Source organism: Salmo salar, chromosome ssa26 (genome assembly GCF_905237065.1).
Source record: "Salmo salar chromosome ssa26, Ssal_v3.1, whole genome shotgun sequence".
NCBI classification, from domain to species: Eukaryota; Metazoa; Chordata; class Actinopteri; order Salmoniformes; family Salmonidae; genus Salmo; species Salmo salar.
In genome coordinates this window covers 30,045,810-30,062,071 of record NC_059467.1, presented here as the reverse complement: position 1 = coordinate 30,062,071, position 16,262 = coordinate 30,045,810, and the positions used below count along the sequence as shown (strand labels likewise).

At 41.9% G+C, this 16,262-nt stretch overlaps 1 protein-coding gene across 1 annotated transcript; it reads right to left on the bottom strand.

Moving 5' to 3' along the window:
* Positions 1-2,065: 2,065 nt before the first annotated feature.
* Positions 2,066-5,735, bottom strand: LOC123730797 (iroquois-class homeodomain protein IRX-5). The gene is made up of 3 exons (XM_045708768.1): positions 5,023-5,735; positions 3,518-3,923; positions 2,066-3,004 (listed from the first exon to the last, which is right to left on the bottom strand). Exons 1-3 carry the CDS (start codon positions 5,263-5,265, stop codon positions 2,298-2,300), a joined length of 1,356 nt encoding a protein of 451 aa, XP_045564724.1. The 5' UTR covers positions 5,266-5,735; the 3' UTR covers positions 2,066-2,297.
* Between the last annotated feature and the right edge of the window lie 10,527 nt (positions 5,736-16,262).

Sequence of the window (16,262 nt, the reverse complement as noted above, 5' to 3'; positions counted from 1 at the left end):
GCTTTAAATGTTACACATAAACGATTCTAAACTATTCAATATTTACCTAAGCTGAATATAGATGACTTTACGTATCTGAAATTGTATATATTGGCCCTTTGAAAAATAAATTCTTCAATTTAAAAAGCCTATTTCAAATAAAAACGATGATGTCCTCTTAAGGGACATTGCATCGAACACTTCAATTCCTGGAGGGATCAGCAAAGAAAAACATAATTATGCTATTTAGCCGGCTGATGTGTTGCAATCACTGGGCCAGGCAGCACACATACTCTGGGAGATTAAAATAGAAGCCCCAGTCGCTCGCCCGTGTGACTCGGAATAGAGGACATTAGGGCTAAGGGAATTATATAAAGCCCAGGGGAGACTTCAACTCGAGTGCGGAAAGTAAACTATAGAGATTAATGAAAGGCAGTAAACAAGAGCAAGCTGGCCCACTTCACTAGTTCATTATTACTGTTATTATTATTATTATTATTACTTGAGATTATTCAAAATTATTAAACGTAGGCCTATTTCAATATTTTTCCAATAGAATTAATCAAGACAAAGATTGAGTTGGTTAGAAATAGAAACAGGAATATATATGAAATGTTGGGAGTAATTCCATGAAGCTATGAGCTAATGTACTCCCGTGTTGATCAACTGATTATAATGATATTAGAAACACTAAAGGTTCACTACTGATCATAAAACAAAACTAAATTGGCAGCTGATAAAACAAATATTACTAGCAGTAATAATATAATAATAATTCGATAATAATGAACAGATTTGTTTTCAAAACATTTCCCAATATCTGTGCCAAATCAAGACACCATTTGTCTCATCTTACAAATCAGCCTTTATCAAAATTTCAAAGATTAGGCCACATTAACGTTTTTTTCTCTCTCAAAAATCCACCACGGTATTGTATTTTCGGAAAAGAAATGGTTTGTCCCATGTTAATACATTGTAATATTCAGGTTTTCCCACTTGGCAGTATTGTTATAGTAAACATGTAATAACTGTGACCATTTCAAATTCTCTCTCTCTCTCTCTCTCTCTCTCTCTCTCTCTCTCTCTCTTCCTCTGCCTTCCAGTCTTTGGTCCATTTTAACTAGGCCATTCGATCAGGGACGGCTTTCCGTGACGGATTAAGAATGAGACCCCTGAAATTAGGAGCAAGTGTGACACCTACCTGCGGAAGTGGGAAGGAAGAGATTGAGCCTTGAGGACAGTGAGAGGCTCGGTTATTGACAAAACCGATTAAACCCTGGAAACTATGTGGCCTTTACTGTGTGCATGGCATGCTAGTCTTGCTATCCTCCTTCTGTCCAAACCTAACCATGAGTGTTTCACATCCAACGCGTCATTAAGGAGGCTCCAACATTAATGATATAACTGGCCAGTGTGCTCTGAAGCCATAAATGCATGGTTGCGTCCTTTTAACAGCTTTGCCACGCCTTGGAAATAGTAATAAGCTCTAAATTTGGCATAAAATCGAACTCATTACTGGAGTTCGCCACCTGATTGCTTTGCTTATAACACGTTGCGGTTGAAAAGTAATTGGGTTAAACGACTGGGCCTCCAGTTATGCCGTTGTTATCATATTCACCTTCATAAGTATCCTCCGACTGCACATGTAGAAAGGAATAGGAAACATAGAGCCAGAAATATACATATATTCAGTAAACTCTTGCCAATATCTTTGGCCAAACCCCACCAAAATGTAAATATTTGGGTAGACCTAAAAGGCTCTAGGCCTATCTGTTTTTCACTCAAGAATTTGAGAAATTTCGACATGTTCTCATGTTGTATAAAGTTGAAGTGCTCTTTTTGTATCGAAAATGTAATTGATACACCTGTCACGGGGTAAAAGAACACAATCCCATCGATAAATACCTCTTTCATTTTCCATAATGTGTTTCTCTTTCAAGCCCTTCTGACACATTTTATAATAACAGTTGCCTCCCCCCCTCTCCCGCTCCCCCAGAATAATCGCTGCACACGTGTATTTTTTTTCTCATAATTTACTTCAAAGATAGTGTATTGTCCATTTTAAATACAAAAATGCTACATTAAATATACATATTAGTCTTTAATACAAATAGACTCAGGCGGCTGCAGCGATGAAGACCATTCTTGTTACATCTTTAGGATTAACCATTCAGAAACTAAGATTTGAAGATAAGCATTTACTCGGAAAATAACTGTTCTCAGAATTTTCCTTTATCATTATTATTTTTCTTCTTTTTTGTAATGCAACCACAAATAATAAATAAAAGTCCGATGGATTTTTGAAAGGGATCAAGGTATTAAATGTTTGACATACCTTTCTTTAGTTCATAAGGGGAGTCTTTACAAAGATCTACCTGCGTTTGGCCTCTGCCTTTCTGGCTTTCTCTTACCAAAGCTTCTGCTCTATTTAACACAGTCTGGTTTAATCCATTGAAATGTGCGGTGGAGCCCGTGCCCGAGCCGTGATTGCTGTGACTGTGAAGATGTCCAAAGCTGCCATAGTTCGTGTAGCCCGGGTAAAAAGGGGACGTGTAGTAGATAGGCCTGGATAGGACTGTGCTGTTTGGGAGAGGGCACTGTGGGGAGGACCGTGATGGTGACGCTGCATTGGTGGTGATCACTGTGCTGTGACCCATCCCATGGCCCTGCGGCCCGTCGCTGCTGCTCTTACACCTGTCTGAGGACGTTGCGATCTCAGCCAGGGACCAGAGTTTGGGTTTAGGGGCTGATGGGGAGGAGTGAATAACAGACGTCACGTTGCTGTTTACCGTGCCCGGCGCATGGCCCATTTCTGACGGCTTGTCTTGCGCAACGATCTCGGTTCCTCCCCGAGGCATGGCGGATGGAGACGAGGTGGTGGGTTTAGCAGACTCGGGCAGTAACTCTGTCCGATCCCCCTGGTCTTTTAATTCCGAGTCGCTCAGAAGGGGATCCGTTTCTTTGCCATGATTCTCCTCTTTAAATCTGTCGCACACTATGTCCCCCGAGTTCAGCAATTTATGATCTGCGGTGAGAGAGAAACAAGAGTTAAGTTACTGTGAAAAAGATGTATAACATTGACATAAGATACAGATAGGCTACCAATATGTTATAGGCGCCTAATTCATGCACTCATGCGTTCATATTTGTGCATATGCTAATTACCATAATAATAGGCCTAGTTATCATAATAAGTAGGCTAATAAATAATAGGCCTGCAAACAACTAGGCATACAGCTACTGAAAACCGTGATATTAATGATTGTGTTTTAATCGTAATAATTATCATTAGGCGATACACAGCCCAGTCCACCAGCTGCAGCCCGCCTTATTATGCAGTTAAAGATAAATCGAATGCTAAACACTTTACGTCACCAGCAATTTTCAGCACATGATAAGTCAAATGAGGGGAGTTCAAGGTGATTATTATTTAAAGCAATTGTCCCATTATAAATAATATACCACCATTAACCAGCAATTCATTATGCGCCCTGAGTGGAAACGACTGCGATAAAAAATTTATGATTTTTCTACAGACCTGACTCTGTGTCTGTCGAGTCTCCCTTGTCTGTCGGTTTGCTAGGCTCGTCGTCGTCATTCTTTTCCAGATCGATGTTCTCGTCTTCCTCCTCGTCCTCGCTCCGGTTTCGGGGAGTCCAGGTCATCTTGTTCTCCTTCTTTAGCCTCCTCCTGGCGTTGGCGAACCAGGTGGAAACTTGGGTGAGGGTCATTTTGGTGATGATGGCCAGCATGATCTTCTCCCCCTTGGTGGGGTAGGGGTTCTTACGGTGCTCGTTCAACCAGGCTTTGAGAGTGGCGGTGGCATCCCGGGTCGCGTTTTTTCGGTATGCCGGGTCACCGTAGGGGTATGAACCCAGGGGAGCAGCGTAAGGGTGATATCCTATAGACCCAGCCATGCCCGTCGTGTGGTCATAGGGAGAACTCTGAAAACAAAGCAGTCGAAAAGAAAATGCTTTTCAGATAATTGTCAACGACTCATAACAATTAAAACATTACAAAATAAGTTTCAAACAATAACAAGGCACCATAAAAACACGAACAAACACACACACACACACACACACACACACACACACACACACACACACACACACACACACACACACACACACACACACACACACACACACACACACCTCTGACGTTTAGGTTGGTTACAATAAATCAAGCATCAGATGCGTCACCAATGCACTTTTTACATTTTACACAGATGGACATTGTTCTCAACTTTATTTTTCTTTGTGCGTTTTTGTATTCAAGATGCGCCTGTCTTGCTGACTCTGTAGCCACTACAAAGTAATCTATGCGTAGTGAAAGCAACCTCATTTACAAATTAGATTAAGCATTAACATCATGCGTAACAGGCCTACCATGTTTTCTCTTTTCATAATTTTACCAAGACAGGATTTTACTATCATTATTTCCCACTATTCTTCAGCTGGCCTACATACCTCGTTTAATTTGCTTATAACTGCGTGCTCAACTCACTTTCAGATTTAGAACATGTTAAATATTAGGATCTGTGTTCCCAAGTTAACGAACATTTATTTGGTCAATGCCCATAAAAACAACCGAGTAGCCCTAAATAAACGAGTTTGTAATTTTTCATAGACTAATTAAGACCTTATCCAACAAATAACTATAGAATATAATATGTGTTCTACCGAGGTTGGGAGCTTGCTGTTTGTTATTGTATGCAAACTGCTTCAACACAACGACCTATTTCATTGATCATTATTTACAGAAAAATTGCATTTATCCAAAGAACAATAACATGCTAATTAGGCTAATTAGTTATTTTGCATGTTCGTCTTCGCATCAAAATGGATGGGCCTATTTACAACTAACTTACCCAAATGTAAAAGAGTCATCAGCAAAATACAGACACACGCTAAACCAGAAATACATTTGCCTCATTTGCACCGTGCTAAAATTCTACACATAGGACTACCAACAATACAATTTAAGATTTTCCACATTTCTTTCCACTCGGCAATTTCGAGTCTATGCTCTCTCACTCACCACGTATGAAGCGAATGTGGCGGCCGCTCCTGCCTCCGCACTGTACGGGAGATGGGAGTTGTACCCGGGCGAAGCGCTGGTGAACGCGGTAGTTCCGGCATAGGGAGCAAAAGCAGAGCCAGATGAGGATCTACCAAGTTCTTCGGTCCTGGGTCCCGATATAACGCTGGTGCTGTACGCCGGGCATGAATACAGCGCCAACGAAGCGGATGGCTGGTACAAGTAGCCCTGAGGATACGCCATGGTGAAAGCCCCGAAAGTAAGCCACTTACTTGCGCACTTTTCCTCTTTATTTTCTCATGCACTGTCCGATTTCAGTCATAGGAGTCTCGTATCAACAGACCGATGTCTGTTCCCCTCTAAATGATTGTGGTAAAAAGCAAAAATATAAACAAATACATAGACTTAGATATAGATTTTTAGTCGCTGATAGTCAGCTACAACTGACTGTTGTGTTTGCTTGCTACGCTCTATTTTTCCTATCTCTCTTTCACTTGCTCACTCTGTCTCATGCAGTGCAGAAGAAGTTTTTTGCCTTCGGATGGGGGCTTTGCTTGGGAAAATGTCCTGCCAAGATGCTAAGTTGGAAATTGAGGATTCTGACGCCTACTACGTTCTTCACGCTCCTCCTATCGGGGTGTAGTCATCGAAGGAAAAGGCAAGCTTATGCTGGGTTAATACCACAGCCCTGCCTATCTCTCTCTCTCTCTCCATGTTTTCTTTTTTCTCCACGCTTTCCCTCCTCCCTCTCTCCCTCTCTTTCTTTCACTAACAATCCCTCTCCCGCTATTTCTCAAATTTTTTTCTCTAACAAGACTCGGTGCTGTAGGACTCCAGTGCACCAGCCCCTGGATGGCGATATCATGCGAGCCAGTAGATCAACTCCAACTTTCTTCTTATTCTAAATACACGAAGCCGTCACTTTCACACTTGATCAATAACAAATGGGCTGTTGTCTGTCAGAAAGAGCTTTTCAGATACTGAAGGGAAAAAAGCGCTCCATGTTCTGCATGCTGCTCTTCTTTTTTCCATGGTTTATGGTTTATTGTTTCTTTTGAGCGCAAAACGTGTATTTTTGAATAGATGCCTCGTAACAGCCTAACTGACTGTCGGTGATTTAAAATCCGCAACGGGAGCTAAAAAGGGGCGACGGTTGTTGATTTTGATTTATTTTGTGCATATAGACATTCTTACGCCAGACGCATTTTGTGTTGTTAGGGTAAGACATGGCAAGAGCATGCATAAATGATGGCGTGAATAATACACAGTATAATATAAATATAACCTTTATCACAAACAATTTAGGTTTGGCTGTTTGTGTAAACTTTTTTTTTTTTTCTTAACCAGCAATTTGTAATATTAGCTGAAATCTAGGAAGCATTCCACTCAACTGTGGGATAAGCAACTCTTAACGTGTGACAGCTGTTAACTGAAGCGGCTGCTAAATAGTTTTCTCCATAGATCCAGGAATAAACCAGTCACATACACTCACTCGCTCTCTCTCACCCCGAAAGTCATAAAAGCCCCAAGCGAGGGTAGATTAGTACCATATGAACTACAGCAAATCCGCTATGACCACTGGATGTAATCTCCTTTGATGCCACCAGATACGTTTCTCTGCAGAAATATGGAGAGTCACGATTTATTTAATATATTGCGCTTATCGGCCATTATGGATATCCAGATTTTTCATTCCAGCACAATGGCTTTTTACGCACCTGTGCCATATATTAATAACTCCTGAATTATTTATTACATTATCATCAATATAATGACAGGCCAATATTAATAGGCCTAATGATAATATTTATACTCTGATAATAAATTACCTATTCATAATTAGTTAGGCTATACTATTATAATAGTATTGATATTATGATAATATTGCACGATTTATTTTTAAACTTGTAATAGTTTTATATTTAGAAAATACATTTTAGACTCATATTTTAACCACAATAAAGGTGTAATAATGCATATCCAGATATATATATATACAGACATCCACAGGCCTTATAGTCACAGTGCTGATTGTTTCTGGCTTTATAGTTCAAATCTCCGATAAACCGAAAGGGATCGCTGTAGGCGCTGCTAAAAAGTGTGTGCATAGTGTCACGTGTTCATACGCTTTGAAACCCTCTGGAGAGCAGCAGAGAGTGATGACGCTGGTACAGTGAGCCAATGCAGAGTTGGGGAAAGGCAAGAAAGATACATACATGAAGAGAGAATAATGATGATGACAACGGTACTAGAAGATCTACTTTTACAACCACCCGCAGTGCTATGATAGCCAAACTAATTATTGTTACCCCAACAGTTTTTATTCCTCATGTTCTTGCAGCAACATCTATGACAACACACGTATATAAGGTTCAGGATACTAATGTTGATATTGTTTATACTAGACCTACTACATCTATTTTTGAAGAAAAAGTAGAGGTCTAGAAATAATGATATCCTACTCTACTGATGATGATCAGTATAATACTATTAGGCCTACTACTAATAATAGTACTAGTATTATTGATAATATGTTGCCATTAATAAACTGAAAACAAAGTCAAAATATTTTATTTAGTGGTAGGCCTATGTCAATGTATTTCCATTTTTAGCAGGGCTACAATAGATATTTGTGACTCGCTGCCATAAAGGTATTTGCTACTGTTGCTTATACATGTTTTTTAAATATAGACTACATCTATTAGACTATAATTGATTTCGTATAATATACAAATGAATCAATAATAATCTAAGTAAACACCTATCTCAAGTGCAATTGTACTTTTCCCATTGAAGTTGTCATGAGTGCCCGCAATGGTTTAAGCCACATTCATTGCATTATTGGCCAATTATATTTACTGTTCTTCAATGAGGGACGTAATGAATGGCCAATGCTCAGTCACTCATCTCTGAATAGAATACCGGTTACCAGGGATACCGAGAGAGGAGAGAGGTATTTTGAATGACGTCAATATGCATTGATACTCTATTATCGACAATAATGACTTCCCCGGGACCATACGCGCATGATAAGAGGTCTATTCTGAAGTAGGACGAGGAGGTGCTCGTGCTGAGGAAAAGGTAGGAAACGGATCATTTTCCTTTACAGAAATATACCCTAGCTGAAGTTGAGTGCACTCTCGCTTATTTAATTGGTTATAATATTATAATAGAGCATAATCAAATACATGGGATGAAATAGTTTTCAAGTTTAAGCTACTGTCTGCATGTTATAAATATATCATGCCACTTTGAAGCTGTGTATTTACCTATTATATATGTATTTCAAATCAACTGTATATTCTACTTATATTTAAATATATTAAACGTCATAGTTGTCAAAACATACGTTTGATAAGATATAGAAAAAACGGACAATAAATTGACATATCCTATGACAGGCTCCAGCATGAGCTTTACGCACACTCTGCTGGGCATCATTGACTGGAAGCTATTCCAGGTGTCTTACACTTGTTAGACTTTTGTATACATGTGAAAAAGCAGTACAATTCAGACAGCTTCTGTAGGACTAGTCCACACAGGTCGAGAAACCAGTAAGAGCAGAAGAGAGAACCCAGCGGTGGAGCAAACCAAACATGCATATGAAGGATGAAGCATCACAGTGAAAATGCCTGAGGGAGCAGGCGTAATCTAATTTGGATTTAGAGACTATTATTAGAAAGCATTAACTATTGTACTAGACTAATTGCCTCTCGCGTTCATAGAGATGATGGTTAAGTTTAATTAAGTTGGTTAACGCCAAGCGCTTGACAGATTCCTTCGTTGCACAAGGTCAGGTATGCTGTGCTCTCTAGAAAGCAGTGGTTAGTTGGTACCTACAGGAGGGAAACCCGCTTCAAGTATTCATAAGAATTTGAGCCCTTCTAAATCTGTGTCCTAAACCGATTAGTTGACACCAACTTTTCTTTGTTGTATTAGCTGTGGGCTTTTGCCACTTGGAAGCCAATTGAAATTCAAAACAGTTTCGCTCCCAATGCTTTGGGGAGATCTGCTGCAAATAATGGATGCTATTTATTTTTGACCTTGCATTTTTTTTAAATGAAATGATTAAACATACGTGCACTGCGTCCCTCAACTGAACAACTGCACTGAATTTGCGGATCCTATTGCTGACAATAGCAATTCATTTGTAGGTGGCGCAACATTATTGTGGCTATAAAACCTACTAACTAGTTGTAAAAGTATTAGTGATTGAATCATCACTACTGCTATTTATCTGGTGTCATAAGATGTTTTGGGGATATTTCATGTAATATTATTCTAAATGTGCATGATTTTGTTATTATCGAAGTTACCAATATGAAAATATTAAAAACCAAGATAATACACATTGTGCTGTTTGTGTATTTTGTTGTTGGTTCATTTATTATTTAACGTATGCACCCATTTACCTATGCAGTCATATCCAAGTATTTCTCTTCTTTATAACTTAACTTCCATTTTGTAATGTGGTCAGAAGTCAGCAGTGTGTACGGCCATCTTTGTTGTGTGATGTCATGCTGCTATCCAGTTTTACTAGAGATGCCTACAGATGGTGGCATGGAGTTCACATCAGACTGATATTCAGGTCACACTCCTTTTACTTCAAATGTGAACCTAACTATATTACCAAGCCCGAACATAAGCCTACATTTGAAACAAACATGTAAATTACAAAACAGAAATTCCCCTATTCAAGACATTAGGTTCTTTGTTTTTGTATGTATTGTTCAGAAAATATTTTGTAATTACATGCAATCGTTTGAAATAACTAGTTTAATAACATACTTATTGCTATAGTATACACCAGGGCAACATTTCAACATATTTGGTCCCCTTGATATTTTTCTTTTCTAGGTCACTTCTGTCTGTGTCTGTCTGCCAATCTGAATTAAGATGAATGGGGCTAGAATGAGTCCACTCCTCTTTCTCTGGAGCCTGTCCTCCCCTCTGCTCCCCTCTACCCCAGGCTGAATGGAAGGGGCTGGGGTTAGCTAAGTGTTGAAATGATGACCCTATTATCACCATGATGAGAAGCCGTTCAGAAATCAGAGATATCAGGCAAAGATTGGGCCCTTCCACCCTTTCTTCTCTCTCTCTCTCTCTCTCTCTCTCTCTCTCTCTCTCTCTCTCTCTCTCTCTCTCTCTCTCTCTCTCTCTCTCTCTCCTTCTCTCTCTCTCTTTCCATCTCTCTCTCTCTCTCTCTCTCTCTCTCTCTTGCATCCCACTGCCAACTGTGCAGATTATTATTGATTTGCTCGAGACGGATTGCAGGAAGCAGACATTGATTTTTCAATGTCTTATCAAAAAATATATTTACAGTTGTATCCAGCTTTTCTATGGGTCACCACGTCCCGTCCCATCCCACCCCACTCTGTTTTCTCTCAAAAGGGTTAATACACCCTATTCCATGACAAGACAAATTACCTGTAATTTTATTTTAGAAATGAGTCAATAGCTCTAGTGACTAAATGAATATTGATTGGGCATAATGAAGCCTGAGTAAAGTGAAAACGAGCTCTTTGAGGCAGGCACCTCCCCGTTCAGCACCTAGCTAACCTCAGCCTGACTGCATGGGCTCTGCTCTGTGGTTAACCCACGCCACCACTGTTATTATGCTATTATGTGCACTGTGGGAGAAATAATGCACATTTTATGCACATTATAGACTTATGATGATCCGCTTACCAGTTGTGTTGTTAGCCTAAAGATCACAGATGGTCCATGCTCATAAAGTGTACTGTATTCATCCCCCATTTCTACACCTCTCACTGGTCTAGGTAAACTGATTCAGGATCAGAGGGAATGTCTGTCTGTTGTCTTAGCAGATTTAAGAAAACAACTATTATGGAGGACTTGTTATGATAAAGCTATAGGTTCCATGTGGTTGCCGTTTCATATGCATATATATGACAACTCCTTTGAAGCTGTTGAGGTGTTCAACCTGAAAGGCCTTGAAAAGGCACAGCGGCGCTAAATATAAATCAACTAGTGGAATGATGATATACAGTACTGCACATCAACCCAGTCTAGTGGGGGAGTGGGTTATACCCAGGATATTAGCATTTTACTAATCCAATAGAAATTGTGTGAGTGAGAGTTGTGGATTGGCGGTTGGGTAAGATGTTAGAGATGCTGCTTGGTTATGTATGTGAAGGGTAATAGATGCTGATGAGGTTGATGATAGATCACAGCCCAGGTAGTGTAAACACATTAACCCCCCAGGGCTGCCTGGTTATGTTGTGTACATGAGATATCTCCCATAAGCCCCCTTTCTTCCCCTCCCATCAGCTGCCTCTTCTTCCCTCCCCACCCTCTTCACCCTCTCCTCCCTCCCCTCCTCACCCCTCTCTCCTCACCATTCTTCTCCCCATCAACCACCTACCCTTCCTCCTCACCCTACTAGTTTGGAGCACAAACTACCACCAGCCGCACCAGTAGCAGCAGCAGCTATGTACTATAATCTGTCAACATGCCCTTTAATTGGAGCTAGTGAGAAAACAACACATCCTAGTTCCCAGTTCCAGTTGTGCTGTTGATCTCTTGGTGCAGATGTCAAAGAACACACAGAGAGGAGAGAGGAGGAGAGGAAAATAAATGATCCCTGGAGAGATTGGAGCATAATTAAAAGTGTATTTTAATAGGCTTGTAATGCTGAAGTGAACACATTCCAGTCTTGTTGCCTTAAGTAGAGGGCGAGCTCTGTGGCTGGCTGATGGTTGGAGGAGGGCAGTGGGGTTCTGCTGAGGGAGCTTGTAAACAATATTACCCTGACCGTCATCAGACAGGCAGGCTCCGCCTGGTGTCGGTCACTGGCTGCACTTACAGTAGGGCTACAGGACTGTGTTTGAAATGGCACCCTATTCCCTATGTAGTGCACTACTTCGGTCAAAAGTAGTGGACTAATAGAGAATAGGGTTTTGGTCAAAAGTAGTGCACTATATAGGCAATAGGGTGCCATTTTGGACGCACATCAGCACTTTGCCCTCGTTCTTTGCCACACACCCTGTTCCATTATGTCTTTTGTTTCCCTAAATGAGGTCTTTTCATCCAGAGCAGAACACCACCTCTCTCTCTCTCTCTCTCTGCCTATAGCCACTCGGGCCAGTTCTGTCTGTCTACCTCCTACTTTAAACCAACTACAGACCCAGTGGTAGGTTACAGTGAGAAAATGGATTGCAGGGCCTTAATTTGAGGCATGTACACTGCAATCAAATGAGCCTGGTTAAAGACCAGAGTAGAGCAGAGAAGGAGGAGGAGTAGTATGTTTTGCTGTACATTTCAGTGCAGCGATGTTTCTTTTTTTTGTGTTTTCTAAGGGAGGCCTTTGATGCCATATCCTCTTACCTTTGTAGTCCTAGCAGCCATGTTTCATAAACACACAATGGAAACATCCTTGAACATTTGAAATGTAGATTGCTCTCTCTCTCCGCCACTCTGCATTCCGCACGTGCCCAGTCGCATTCTCCCTCTCCTCTCTCCCAGCTCTGAGGTATAGAGTTACCTCTCCCACTGCCTGTGATACACTTACTCGTCTTACAGTCAATCCCCTCTGTTCTGTGTGTCATGTATAATCTGCAGAAACAACAATACCCACATGGTTTTCTTCTCTGTAATGAAGTATGTATTCCAGTGCAACAGTGGCGCTGTGTTCTCTGTATTCATTACAGTGGGTTTTTGTTTCAGGACAATAACCACCAGTCAGCAGCTTTAACACACTGTGCTGTATGATTTGTGTGAGGAAGCGCCAGGTGTAAACTGACAGCAGAATGTGATGTAGGCGTTGTTGTCTGTATAATCACTTCTCTCTGGATATTGTTTTTATTGCACATCAGTAATAAGCTATGTTTACTAAATTGTTGTACACTGTATAAACAGAGGCAATAGTAAACTTGAAATCGTTGTCCACATTATTGTCTTTGTAATCAATTTGGTTCCTCAGTCAGGCCCTTTTTTGAGAGACCGACAGCACACAGCACCTGACACACCGCCCTGGGCCCTGGGTGATAGAGCCAGACGCAGAGCTCCTCTCCTTAATGCCTCACACCACAGGTACTGTCTTACGTCCTCTCAATCCCCTAGTCAAACCCCTCAGGTATTTCCTCCCCAGTGAATGTCCATGAGGTGCGTTTGTTTCCCTTTGCCACCCGACTCTCAGCTCAAGGCCCAGTGTGTGTGTTGTGGTTTAGGAGTTATCAGGTGGTGTCTATAATCCCACAGTCCATCCTCCTCATGACTCTCTCCTTTCCCCCCTTATTTCTATGTGATGTGTTTAACAACTGGGCGCACTAGCTATCTGCGAGTACTATTCACCTTTCAGCTGCCTTACAGGCACATCTGCTGCATGCCATAGTGACTAAGTCTGAGACGCCATAGCTAACCAGCTAAGGTAAACACAGCAGGGAGATCAAAGGAAAGGCAGGCTGCAGGCTCGGCTGCCGCTACGCCACCTGAGTGTGTTGACGGCAACGCACCGGAGCGTGACATGACCTGGCAATGGAGACGCCTTTAGAGTGGAATACCTGCTTTGTGCCATTTATTTTGATCCAGACCAAAACAAGCTGCAGGCCTAATATAATTCTATAGATGTGACATAGTTCTGCAGATACGACTCAGTTAAGTTGAAAAGTGTTAAGTTGAAAAGTGTAAATTGTTTTGTTGTTATAGTTTCCTAGAAGGTATTGAAGGAAACATATTATTGAAATAAATGTAATCTCATTTGAAAATACTGTACTGACATTTGCATAAAATAGGATATGAACGATACTGTTATTTTATAGATGTGCTTTATTTGTGTTGACATGTGACTCCTTCCTCCCTGATGCAAATGAAACCTAAACATTAGTGGAGGGGAAGGCAACCGTGGCACATAAAGGGTTCTCTGAGCCTCCAAACACTTTTAACAGACAACTATCACTAATCACTCCCAGTGCACTGTGGCGTGTAATTACCCTGCCAAACGTTTGCCGTTCAGAGTTTAGCACCGGGAGCCCTGAACTGCGCTTCCCTGTCTGTCGTCACCATGCTGGGTGTGTGTGGTGGGAGCTGTGGGGGAGGCTTTCTTTCTCTCTCTCTCTCTCTCTCTCTCTCTCTCTCTCTCTCTCTCTCTCTCTCTCTCTCTCTCTCTCTCTTCCTCCTCCCCCTATACCGCGGGCTGGAAGCTGAGCCTCCCTCACAATATTTAGAGAAAGGTCCTCCACGTGGGAGAGGAGAGGAGGAGAGAGCTGACTGAGGTTGGTGCTTCCGGCTTTGTGGGCGCCCATTTAAACAGGCTTTGAAACCTTAGCCATCCGGAGATCAGAAATAGCCTTATTGACTGGGCCCAGGAGTGAATGAGCACACAGGGTCCGGAGAGTTCACCCTGCAGAGCTGAGCACAGGGGACGCATGCTAGAATGCTCTACAAAATAACAGTACTGGGGATTATTTTTAGGGATTATTAATGGTTTCACTTCAGGGTTGAATTCCCACTTTGTGTTTGGATTATTTCCACAATTTACTGCTCATATTGTTTTAAAACCCCAGCATCCCAGAATATTACTTTACTCCTCCCCCCCCCTCTCTCTGTCTCTCTCCTTATTTACTTTATTTAACTAGGCAAGTAAGTTAAGAACAAATTCTTATTGACAATGACGGCCTTTTACCAAGGTGGTTGTCTGTCTGCTGTGTGTGATGTGTCCTCTATCTGTGTGAAGGCTGATAAGACAACACAATACAAATGCACTGTGAAAGGAAGCTGACTGGAAAGCAGAGCAGGTAGGGAGTACAGAGCAGGGAGAGGAAGCTGCCTGGAGAGCAGAGCAGGTAGGGAGTACAGAGCAGGGAGAGGAAGCTGACTGGACAGCAGAGCAGGTAGGGAGTATAGAGCAGGAGAGGAAGCTGCCTGGAGAGCAGAGCAGGTAGGGAGTACAGAGCAGGGAGAGGAAGCTGACTGGAGAGCAGAGCAGGTAGGGAGTACAGAGCAGGGAGAGGAAGCTGACTGGACAGCAGAGCAGGTAGGGAGTACAGAGCAGGAAGAGGAAGCTGACTGGAGAGCAGAGCAGGTAGGGAGTACAGAGCAGGGAAAGGGAAGGAGAAGGAAGGGGATACCATAATGACTATTAGCTGGATTTCACGGGCTGCCTCTGATCTCCTGCTATGACAGGAGCCTTCATGAGAGGCTGGGTGTGCCAGGATCACCGCCTGGTTCCCCCTGTCCTGTCTCAGAGTATAATGACAGACAGACAGACACGCACACACACACACACACACACACACACACACACACACACACACACACACACACACACACACACACACACACACACACACACACACACACACACACACACACACACACACACACACACACACACACATGCATGTAACAGACACATGCAAGCACACACCAGCTGTATAGTGGACGATGGGACGCTATTCAGTGGCTTGCGAAAGTATTCACCGCCCTTTGCATTTTTCCTATTTTGTTGCCTTACTATCTGGAATTGAAACAGATTTTGTGGGGGTTTGTATCATTTGATTTACACAACATGCCTACCTCTTTGAAGATGCAAAATATTTTTTATTGTGAAACAAACATGAAATAAGACAAAAGAAACAGAAAACTTGAGCATGCATAACTATTTACCCCCCAAAGTCAATACTTTGTAGAGGCACCTTTTGCAGCAATTACAGCTGCAAGTCTCTTGGGGTATGTCTCTATAAGCTTGGCACATCTAGCCACTGGGATTTTTGGCCATTCATGGCAAAACTGCTCCAGCTCCTTCAAGTTGGATGGGTTTCCGCTTTTGTACAGCAATCTTTAAGTCATACCACATATTCTCAATTGAATTGAGGTCTGGGCTTTGACTAGGCCATTTCAAGACATTTAAATGTTTCCCCTTAATTAAACCACTCGAGTGTTGCTTTAGCAGTATGCTTAGGGTTATTGTACTCCTTGAAGGTGAACCTCCGTCCCAGTCTCAAATCTCAGGAAGACTGAAACAGGTTTCCCTCAAGAGTTTCCCTGTATTTAGCGCCATCCATCATTCCTTCAATTCTGACCAGTTTCCCAGTCCCTGCCAATAAAAACATCCCCACAGCATGATGCTGCCACCACCATGCTTCACTGTGTGGATGGTGTTCTCTGGGTGATGAGAGATGTTGGGTTTGCGCCAGACATGGCATTTTCCTTGATGGCCAAAAAACTCAATTTTAGTCTCATCTGACCAGAGTTCCTTCTTCCATATGTTTGGGGAGTCT

Coding starts and splice junctions, on each gene's coding strand:
- LOC123730797 (XM_045708768.1), bottom strand. CDS start 5,265: ATGGCGTATCCTCAGGGCTACTTGTACCAGCCATCCGCTTCGTTGGCG. Junction 3,924..5,022: donor CCACATTCGCTTCATACGTG/GTGAGTGAGAGA, acceptor CTTTGTTTTCAG/AGTTCTCCCTATGACCACAC. Junction 3,005..3,517: donor CTCGACAGACACAGAGTCAG/GTCTGTAGAAAA, acceptor CTCTCACCGCAG/ATCATAAATTGCTGAACTCG.